Source organism: Pagrus pagrus (assembly GCF_965226575.1).
Source record: "Pagrus pagrus genome assembly, chromosome: 10".
Taxonomy (NCBI): Eukaryota; Metazoa; Chordata; class Actinopteri; order Spariformes; family Sparidae; genus Pagrus; species Pagrus pagrus.
In genome coordinates, this window is record NC_140194.1 from 32,504,401 (window position 1) to 32,515,123 (window position 10,723).

Below are 10,723 nucleotides of genomic sequence, written 5' to 3' on the forward strand. Positions count from 1 at the left end.
TCTACAGTCAGGGTCAGAGTCAGAGCAGGCCACACTGGGTGAGCCTGAGGCCAGGCAGGGCGCAGCACGAGGAAGAGGAGAGAGAGGCAGAAGCAGAGGTGGAAGAGGCAGCAGAGGCAGAGCTGCAGGAAGAGGAGGCAGAGGGGGAAGGGGCCAAGCAGGGAGAGGGGGCCCTAGAGCTGCAGCAAGAGGAGGCACAGCTAGACCAGGAAGTGGGTGTTATGTGTGTCTATGCACTGTGCGAATTCTGCTTTTATTCAGTTGTTTTTAACTGTGAGCATAAATTACATAAACTCAACTCAACTCAGGAAGGGGGTTGCAGCAAGATCCAGAGGAGCAGAGAGTGATCACTATGCTGGAAGAGAGAAGGGTCGAGACAGAGGTTTGTGCAAGAGTTGGACAGGATAGGGCTATCATATTCTTATTCCAGTCACCCAACAAGTAGGAATAGTCATATTAGACACATGTACAGGAATGGCATGTAACACAAGCAGCTAATTCAGGAATCAAACCCTGGACCTCATGATTGGCAACCCAGCAAACTAACCTCTCAACCAGAGGCAGATAAAACATATTGAGTTTTATACCGTGATAAATCAAACACTGTCAGATGCAGCTGTAGTTAAACAGTTTAAACTAGAGGCAAGCTATCAGAAATCAACAGAGGATGACTGGGGGAATGATTCACTAACAAAGTTGTTGGGGCAATATTTAAACCTGCAACCTTCAGGTCATCAGCCCAGTGATCTAACTACTTGACTATAGTTACATTCAATGAGAGAAGGGTAAAAGAAACCACTGTATAAGAGGCTCACTGACTTTTGCTTAAAAAAAAGTAAAGTGTAAATGAACCACACCAAGTAAGTAGAGGACTTTTTTGTGACGTGTGACTATTTTTTGGTGAATTCAAACAAAGTCTAATACCCTTTCCAGTGAATTACAAAGTTGAGCTCCTTCTACTCTGCTGTTAAAAAAATGTACTGGGGTGAATGGCAGAGAGAGAGCACCCAGGCTGCATTTAAAAAATATTTAAAATTATTCTAATTACTCTAAGTCAGAAATCCTCATGTGCTTTTAAAGGGTTTATCTCAATAACAGTAGAAGATATGAAAAAGTTATTTACAAGGTGAATACATTAGAAGTTTGTCTACAGCACAGAGGTTGAATGAAGCCTGTAGGTGAAAGTATGTGGAAGCAAATGAGGTTCAAAGTAGGTGCAGTAGTTTCAGAGTTTGAAACCTGTTCCAATATATTTCCTATGGAACAAAAAAATCAGAACTATTTGAATATTTTAAAAAGTATAAATAGTATGAAAAAGTTAAATAGTTCCGATAATGTCCAGAAAAAGCTGCATGTTTTGATATATGAATTGTTTAAATAGCACAAAGTATGAAGGAATAGACACGGTCCATGAAACGGTAGAAAGTAGTAAGAATATCAAGTATAAAGAAAATGGCCGACCCAAAGAACAATAGGTCTTTCAGCATTCACACTAAATATTAGCTATTGGAGGTCGTGGCCCCTGCTGGTCATGGTCCCTGCTGGGGGGCTGGGGCTGATGCTGGAGCTGACCCCCTGAGGAAAGGCATCAGGAGTGTCCTGGGTCTTTAAGAAAAGAAAACATCTTTATTGTTCACATTCTGAAAATACATGTGCTTGTGTTAGCAATACAGCTATAAAGTATAAGACAACAACATGTGTAAAGTAAGGTGTAAAACAAGTTTTCCTACATACCAAGACCTCGCTTGGCTTGCATGAGCAAGAGTTCTTCCACTGGTGGTGGTGGAATGGGAGGGAGAAGGCCAAGTGTCCTCGGGTCGTCTGGCCGTAGAGTCCTCCGTCGAGCTGGAATGTGGTCATAGGTCTTGTTGACCTTCAGAGCGTAGACACTCCACCTCTTGGCATGTTTTTTGTAAAGCCTCATGACCCTGTCAATTTACATTTACCTTTTACCAGTCATTCAGATATCTTATCAGTCAAGTAAATATGACTTATAATTCATAATAGGCTTATACACGATTTAGTGACATGAACATACATGGGCCTGCCATCGGCTGTGTGGTTAAAAGGGCGGCCCGCATGCTGGTTATAGTCCAGCGCTGCGAGGAGGGTCCTGGCCTCGTAAACCGGTGGAGAGAAAGCAAAGCGCTTGCCAGCATACATAAGGATGTGATTTTGAAAGGCCTCGAGATCTGCAGTTGATCTGTGCAAGACAAAGTGTGTACATAGAATCAGATCCAAAGAAAGGCTGACATTTTGTTGTGTTGAAAAATGTAATAATAAAAACAACGACTTCAGTTATATAGCACCTTTAAAAGCACAAGATTAGAAAGTGCTTCACAAAACAACACACAACACTTCTCACGTTACCTGAAGGTGAGGTATTTGTGTACACTTCTCAACCACCGCTTGTTTAAAATCACATCCTTGAGAGCCTCATGAGCCACCGACCCTCTCTCCAGCCACTCCTTGGTGGAGCTGCTCTCTAGCACCTCATGTTGGCACCGTCCCATCACCCACTCATGCTCATTTGCCACGTGGTGGATGAGGCCAAGCCACAGGTCCTGATGAAAATAATTCATAATTACAAAATAAGAAACAGTTATCAAACAGAGATGCAAATTTATTTAGATGACTAAAACTATTCACTCATTGTGTCCTGTAAATATTGACCATACCATGAATCCATCGAATGTTGTGGCTTTGTTGCACGCCCACCAAAAATGGTTGACGATGTCAAGTACCCAAACCAGCAATTTGGACTGTCCGGGGATCTGTGCTGCCTGATGAGTAGATGCACACATATCCAAAGTTTGTATAGTTTTGGTTGTCAAAAGTCTGTTTCCCTTGATAAAATACTTACAGCAGATAATCTTTTCGCAAGATTCTTGGACCTTTATCTGGGTAAGAGAAAAAATTTCGTTTGCTGACATACTGAGACCGTCACATTGCCACTTATACAAACTGACAATAATGCCTTCTTAGGTAAGAAAAAAAGGAGACCGCACACTAGATAGCTCCCATCACAATTTAATAGGATGTCACAGCATGCGGGCGTTTCGGGCGCTGTGTTTACCCCTGTACATTTATGTATGTTCATTTTTTTTCTTTTCCTTGTTTTTTCATACTTAGCAGACTAACTATGTCACATGATGTGTCAGGTGACCTGTCCACTGATTGCGTTGTTAATTATCTTCATGTCTGATGAAGGGCCCACGCCCAAAACGCCCGCATGCTGTGACATCCTATTAAATTGTGATGGGAGCTATCTAGTGTGTGGTCTCCTTTTTTTCTTACCTGAGTTTCCCTCAGCGTTCCAGCACCTAGCATTTATGTTTTTTGGATGTGCGTGTACCTCTGATTTTGCAAGAATAATGCTTTCTTACCCATGAGCGACGAGATCTGTACATGGGCATCCGTGCACACCTCAACCACCTTCAGCTCTGTTAGAAGCTGGGTCATGGAGTCAACAAACGCCTTCTTCTCCATGACGACGGAGTTCCTCTGGGTTTGTCGCTTGTCAGCTGTGACAACGGAAATTATTTTCCTGGACTCATTTTCCATGACTGTATATGTACAGTACTGTGCACAGTAGCCAGGACTGTCCATCCGCCCATCAGCTGAAAATAAGTTAGATTAGTTCAGAATGAAGCACATGACAATGTATAGTAAAGACTGTGTGCCAAAGAGACCTAAAGAATAACAAACATTGTCTCACCTACAACCACCACATCTCTGTCTTTGAGACAGCTGATGACTTCTGCCCTTTTCTCTGCCCAGCATTCCTTAATGGAGTCCACACAGTAGGTGTCCTGGATGGCATAGAACGACCCAGCATTAACCATCCCCAAGTTCATAAACTTGAACAAGAGGGCTATTTTGCTGTAGTTGTTCCCGGAGAGGAGAATGTTGCAAGCCAACATGAAGTCCCCTGCTTGCATGCCAAAATTGAGGGTGGGCTGCGAGTTCCATCTCCAAATCACATGGCCGTTGGCACAGGTCTGAGTAATATTAAAAATACAGAAAACACAAATTCAGCTTAGTGATTAATAAAGTATCCCTTATTTTGGATTGCACAGTCTTTGAACATGTACAAGTTTTTAACATTACTAATTACTAATTTAACATTACTCACCCAGTCCATAATGCAAGCTGTTCCCCGTGAGGTGATAGAGATGTCATAGGGTGGAAGGCACTGGCACTGCATCCCAGTTAGCTCACATGTGTATGGACATCGTTGGGCTGGTAAGACCAGGAATGAAGCCAACTGTCGCAGCGAGTCTTCATAAAGGATGAAGGCACGCCTCCCTATGAGATCTTCCTCACATTCCACCTTGAGTGGTGTTGGGAACGTGGGTGATGTGGTGCCTGGCAGAGGCGAGAGTAAGTCACACAATGTACTAGTCAAAAGCAAGTCAAAAGTCTTAACCTCAAAGTCTCAAGCAAGTCCCAAGTTACTGTGGTGTGCAATCTAGCAAGTAAAGTCCATGCTATAAGTCAAATAAGTTAAGTTGAGTCATTGCTCAAGTCAAACCTGTCAGCTAAATTCTCTTTAAAGCCAAATGTTATTTCTTTGACTAGCCCCCTCCATGTCAGCTGTGTCGTGCAGTGGACTCTGCTCTGGTCCACTCTGAAAGCATTGCAATAATTTTTAGCTGTGGGCCCAAAGGGGCACGGCTCCGTACTAGTAAAAAAAACATAACAATATTCAGGAAAATGCCAATATTTCATTACAATCAAGTCTTTTTGAATCTTTGGTTTCAATTTAAAGTCAAGTGTGAGGTCATGATAACAAAGTCAAGTCTGTCTTCAACTTGAGTCACCAATCGAGTCCCTCACCTCTGCTCCCTTGAACCTCGACCTGTGGTACCATTGTGTCCTCGTGGATCCCACCAAACATTAGACGTCTGATAGACGTCCAGATCATGTCTATATTGCGTCCGTCGGTCCAAGACCAATTCTGGACCACTACACGACGTGCAAACTACGTCTGCTATTTGGACGTCTAATCATGACCCCACTTGGACGTCAATATGCAGTTGAACATTTGAACGTCGGGCTAGGTCACTTATTTCGACGTCTAAGACAGGTGCAGGTAATTGACATGATGTAATTTATTTATTTACATTATTATTATTATTATTATTATTATTATTATCATAGTAGTAGTAGTAGTAGTAGTAGTATGGGCATGATGACATATTTTGTGATTAAACATTATTTTTGAATAAAAGTAATATTTTTGTTTGTTTACATTTTTGTTTTTCTCTTTTAAAATAGTGTTATTCAGTTTATTACAACAATAAAGATGTAGCCTTTGGGGGAAGGGGGGGGGGGTGTTACAGTCAACGCCATGGTGATTGGCTGAGGCATTGCGTCATCAACGTACATCAAAAGAGCCACTCCCATTGGCCCAGGTGTTTCTCTACGGTGAAAGCAAATGGCCGCTCGGCTCTGTGCACCTTCGACCTCTACAACAACCTACACAGCAATCCGAAAATCAGCGTCGTCCACTAAATTGCAGGTAAGTTCGGTCAGCACATAGACCCATAAGTTAATTTTATGTTCATTTATGCATTTATAGCGTTTGCCGTTTTAGCTTTATGCCTCAAACCTGTTGTTGCTACAATTAGCATTACATTTGCTAACGTTAGCTTTTGAACACGACCAATTTTGTTTAACGTACAACGAAACCGGCGAAAAATAAATACATGGAGTGAAGCGCTGGAGCCGTGGGCCATTACACGACCGTTATCGGCAACAGGCCTCCAGTGTTAACAAGCAGGAGGGCCATTGTGTTGAGCTGGGGAGCGGCCGGGTGTTAGCAGCGGATGCTAACCGCTAACGCTAGTCGAAGTTGGCATCGAGCTACCTCACAACACAGCCATCTTTCATGTTACTGGTCGAGGCTTTATTTGTCGGTGACAGCCGGTTATGGGTCCGCGGCTCCAGCGCTTATTTCTTTTTCTTTGACGTGCTGCTGCTGAGATAGACAGAGAGAGAGAGAGATTAGCACTTGCTAACACCCGGGACAGCTAATGGGGCTAGCAGCACAGACCAATATACAGGCGGCGGGGGGGCGCTTCAGACACAGCCACGTAGGTTTGCAGCCAAATGTTTAACAATTTAGTGCAGTGGAGTACTGTATTGTAAAGTGTTAGTAAGGTGTTTCTAAATCCTTCTTATCCTTTTGTCAGGTGGTGTTTGGTCCTCTTTTGAAAGTGAGTGAGGTGTCTACACATGGATGAACTTCTGCGTCATGACAGCGAAGATGAACGTCGGAGCTAACCCTTTTTTTTTTTTTTTACACGTTTGTATATACTGCCTGCTGTTGTATTGTCAACTGACGTCTGCAATTAAAAATTGGTGACAAAACAGTCAGGATTTGATTGTGATTTATTATAACGTGACTGTAGAAACGTGTCCAGAAGGTAGGAACCTGTTTTCCTGTACCAGCTAATTTTACTGTAGCGTCATTTGGTTATGCATAGGAACTAAACCAGTAAAAAAAAAAAAAGAGTAATATGAGTTATAATTTGACGTAGAAAAGACGTCCACAACGACCATATTTGGACTAGAAATGGCCCCTGCACGGCGGTACTGTGGACGTCATAAATGGACGTCAAGTATACGTTGAAAGAAAGACGTCGTCTGGAGTAACAGTCTGCACCTTGAGGTGACCAAAATTAGACGTGCAAAAATGACTTGGAAAAGACGTCGTTTGGACGTCTCTTTGCGCAGTGGGATGTCGTGAACGGTTTCGTCTACCCCAATGATGGGCAGACTTTGGATACACAGAGGTGCCTGTAATGCTCCACCCGTCCTAGCAATGCATGAATGGGGGGGAAAGGAATATCCAAATTTACGATTACAGATCAATCATCAAATATGTAACAGAAAGCTGTGACCGAAAACCTACCGTATGCAAAGACCCGGGACAAAGTCCTCATCGGAACTGTCAGCAGGAGTAGAGTCCACCTCATCAAATTCTCCTTCTGACCAGTCAATACTGTCAGAAAAGAAGTAGATATGGGTTAGGGGGTTAAATGTATAAATGAATAAAGGGGAATATATAAAATAATAATTAATAAATAAATAATAAATAAATAAATAATAATAATAATGATAATGATAATAAATAAATAATAAATATAAATGCTGAGCACAATAATGTTGAAATCACTCAATAAACCACATCTAACAGGATCATAGTAACTTACATGCTGTTCCTCAGATCATTGATCTCCTCAATGTCCACATCCACAGTAAGGACAGATTGTGGATTTTCCTGCATACTCATGTCCTGCAGGCTAAACAAACAAAAAGAAAAATCTCAGGCCATTACAAGTTGATTGATCTACAAAAGCAGTGCACAATACAGTTAAAATACAAGAGGAAAAACAAACATCACCAAATACAGGGCAAGGATAATGTAATGCATTTGTACCTTTCCTCAAGGCATCTCATTTCTGAGGCTGAGAGGGTGTCCTCTGCACTCGCCCCTGGCTGATGCTCTCTACAAAGAGTCAGAATTAATACATTTTAATTCACACTAACATCTGGTGGAACTTTACAGTATGTTCATTTGACTTAGGTGTCTATTTTGAGACCTATACAGATAGCTAGCTAGTATATTCTTTATAATAGACACTCACCGCAGTGGTGACAGTGAGCCAGCAATACTGGACAGGGCAGGAGGATTGAGCCGCCTCCGTTTCCTCCGTTGTTTACTGGGAGTGGAGGTTGATGGCTCATGCGCAGTAAGCTCATATCTAGGGTCAACATGATTGTGAAAAAAAAAACAAAGGGGGGGTAGCCATTCAAATATTTACTTGAGTAAGACTAAGAAAGTACTTGGTGAAAAAGAACACATTTACTAGCCGCAGTTTCTCAAATTTGAGGCGGAGTGGCCGCCCCGTTTACCGCGGAGATTTTGTGTGCGGTCATGTGACTGCCTGGCTCTGACTGATTGGTTAAACGGAGGCAAACGTTGCTAGCGGCTACATCTGATTGGTGAAACGCAGTCATGTGACAGAGCCTGTGTTGGAGGTGTCTCCATCAAAACATAAACAAATGGAGTAAATGTAGCTCGTTACTACCCACCTCTGCAGCCAGAACAGAGCAACATTCATTTACAAGTTTAATACGCACCCACTCAACTTCTTCTAGCCTGTGTAAATATTAGAGTGCACTCTATTAGGCACTCTAGTAAATATGTGTCCGGCAAAAGACTGTATAGCTCCGCTTCTTTCATTTGGTCAGTCCGAGTTCTCAGCAGCGACTGCCCGTGAGTCCGGGTCCAGGCTTTAACACCTGCAGATCGGACCGGGTCGGGTCTTTGAGAACTCCGACACCAATGAAGCAGCTTGGAAACTGTTTAAACGGGCGATCGTGGGATTTGAGAGATGTTGTACATTCACAATAACTTGTAGAAAATTGAAATAGACTGGTTTCTAATTGAGACCGCTTCAAACCTTGAGACAGACCTGGCCCAGTAGCCTACAGGAGACCGGAGTCTGTTCGAGCCTGTTTGAACTCATCCCCTCCGGCAAATCGCACCATAAAAACAAGTATTGCAGAGCAGTTTGACTGACAGTTACCGTTAGCCGTTAGCGTTAGCCGTTACAGCTAAGTAAACATGAAAGTTAGCCTAACTTACCGGTCGAGGAGAAACGTAGCCATTTCGGCGTGCGTGTTGATGCCGTTGAACTCCTTTATTGCAGTCCATCGACTCCATGCTTGGCCTATATTGACCCTGGACTTTGCCCTTCTCTGGTCACTCAGCTGCTGAGACAAATAACGCTGTCTTCGCTGAGGCTCCGAAACAGCTACATTAGAAAACTCCATCTCACCCAGTGCCAGCCTATAGTAGCTGCGCCGGAAAAACAGACAACCCTGGCAACCCGCAATTCCAGCCGCTATTGGCTGGTAAAATGTAAACAGAACGTGACAGAAAGTCATTGTCGAGCCCGTCAAAAATTTAAAAAATATTAATTTAGGCTAAAAAAAAATGTTTTATGGAAAAGCAATACTTTCATTCTGTACCCCTCAAAACGCCCCGTGGATGTATTATTTTTTTTTAAATATTGCTTTTAATAAAAATTCTACATATTCAACCTTTAAATAAAAGCCTGTCCCATACAGACGCGTGTCTCTCTAAACGGGTCCGCTCGGCACACACACACCCTCAAAAAAAAACAAAAAACTATTGGCAGAAGTCCGGGCCGTGAGAACCGGCAGTCTACCTCTCGTATGGATAATCCAACGGAATTGATCTGGAAAATCCCTTGTTGTGATAGACTCATGTGTTTTCATAATGTACAGTAGCCTATCATAAAGTGCCCAGCAAACATTTTGACGTCTATTTGACGTCTAATCAACGTCGGTCAGGCAGGTCGATTCGACGTCTACCAGAGGTGCTGAAATGAAAGTTTTTCTGACGTCGGTCTCATGACCGACCACATTTCGACGGCTCTTAGACCGCATCAATTCACGTCGTTTCAACGACATATCAACGGCTCACAGAGCAGGCTACTTCAATCTATGTCATTATTACGTCGTATAGACGACTTTTCAACGTCTCTACGTGACGTCTATCCGACGTCTAATCAACGTCGGTCAGGCAGGTCGATTCGACGTCTAGCGGAGGTGCTGAAATGAAAGTTTTTCTGACCGACGTCATTTTGACGGCATTAATTCACGTCGTTTCAACGACATAAAAACGGCTCACAGAGCAGGCTACTTCAATTATTACGTCGTATAGACGACTTTTCAACGTCTCTACGTGGCGTCTATTTGACGTCTAATCAACGTCGGTCAGGCAGGTCGATTCGACGTCTACCAGAGGTGCTGAAATGAAAGTTTTTCTGACGTCGGTCTCATGACCGACCACATTTCGACGGCTCTTAGACCGCATCAATTCACGTCGTTTCAACGACATATCAACGGCTCACAGAGCAGGCTACTTCAATCTATGTCATTATTACGTCGTATAGACGACTTTTCAACGTCTCTACGTGGCGTCTATCTGACGTCTAATCAACGTCGGTCAGGCAGGTCGATTCGACGTCTACCAGAGGTGCTGAAATGAAAGCTTTTCTGATGTCGTTCTCATGACCGACATCATTTCGACGGCTCTTAGACGGCATCAATTCACGTCGTTTCAACGTCGTTTCGACGGCATATCAACCTTTGTCAAAATACACATGTAATGTATTGCATTTAAAAATATGTTTACCTAAATCGAGTTTCAACTAGTGCCTACATAACTGGCATTACCACATCCATACATTCTATTACAAGCACAGCTCTTGTGCTGTAGCCTATAGTCTACATGTGCAATTCTCAATGCTCTAATCTGCAACTATTTAAATTAACTTATCAATTTCAGCAAAAAAATCCTTAATGCAAAGAGGTCAAAAAGTCCAATAGACAACAACAGCAAATTTCACATTTGCCAACTTAAAATATCACAGGAATGGTGAACCTGGTTAAAACTTTCATAGTAAATAAACTCACCTGTGATAAAGTTAAAAATACTCGAATAATGTTCACCCATACTGTAAAATACAAGTAGTACATGGACAAATCTCAGGTAAAAAAAAAAGAAAAAAAAGACAGCATTCAGGACCAGATATATGTAACGAGTTATCTATATATCGAATAATTGAATAAAAAACGAACATGTTTATTGGAACAAATGTTTTATTGACTTCCTTTTTAT

At 42.4% G+C, this 10,723-nt stretch overlaps 1 protein-coding gene across 3 annotated transcripts; it reads right to left on the minus strand.

Annotated features, from left to right (window-relative positions):
- Positions 1-222: 222 nt before the first annotated feature.
- Positions 223-4,880, minus strand: LOC311263716 (uncharacterized protein). 3 transcript variants are annotated; one of them, XM_084363984.1, is made up of 7 exons: positions 4,840-4,880; positions 4,136-4,368; positions 3,719-4,001; positions 3,387-3,620; positions 2,864-2,900; positions 2,679-2,783; positions 2,414-2,564 (listed from the first exon to the last, which is right to left on the minus strand). In XM_084363984.1, the coding sequence occupies exons 1-7, from the start codon at positions 4,871-4,873 to the stop codon at positions 2,513-2,515; spliced, it is 978 nt and encodes a 325-aa protein (XP_084220110.1). In that variant the 5' UTR covers positions 4,874-4,880; the 3' UTR covers positions 2,414-2,512. The 3 variants fall into 3 exon arrangements, 2 of the variants coding, with proteins under 2 accessions (XP_084220111.1, XP_084220110.1); XM_084363985.1 differs by lacking the exons at positions 2,864-2,900; positions 3,719-4,001; positions 4,136-4,368; positions 4,840-4,880 and adding exons at positions 223-1,605; positions 1,735-1,928; positions 2,039-2,203 and having other exon boundaries at positions 2,371-2,564; positions 3,387-3,446; XR_014623393.1 differs by lacking the exon at positions 2,864-2,900 and having other exon boundaries at positions 2,477-2,564.
- Between the last annotated feature and the right edge of the window lie 5,843 nt (positions 4,881-10,723).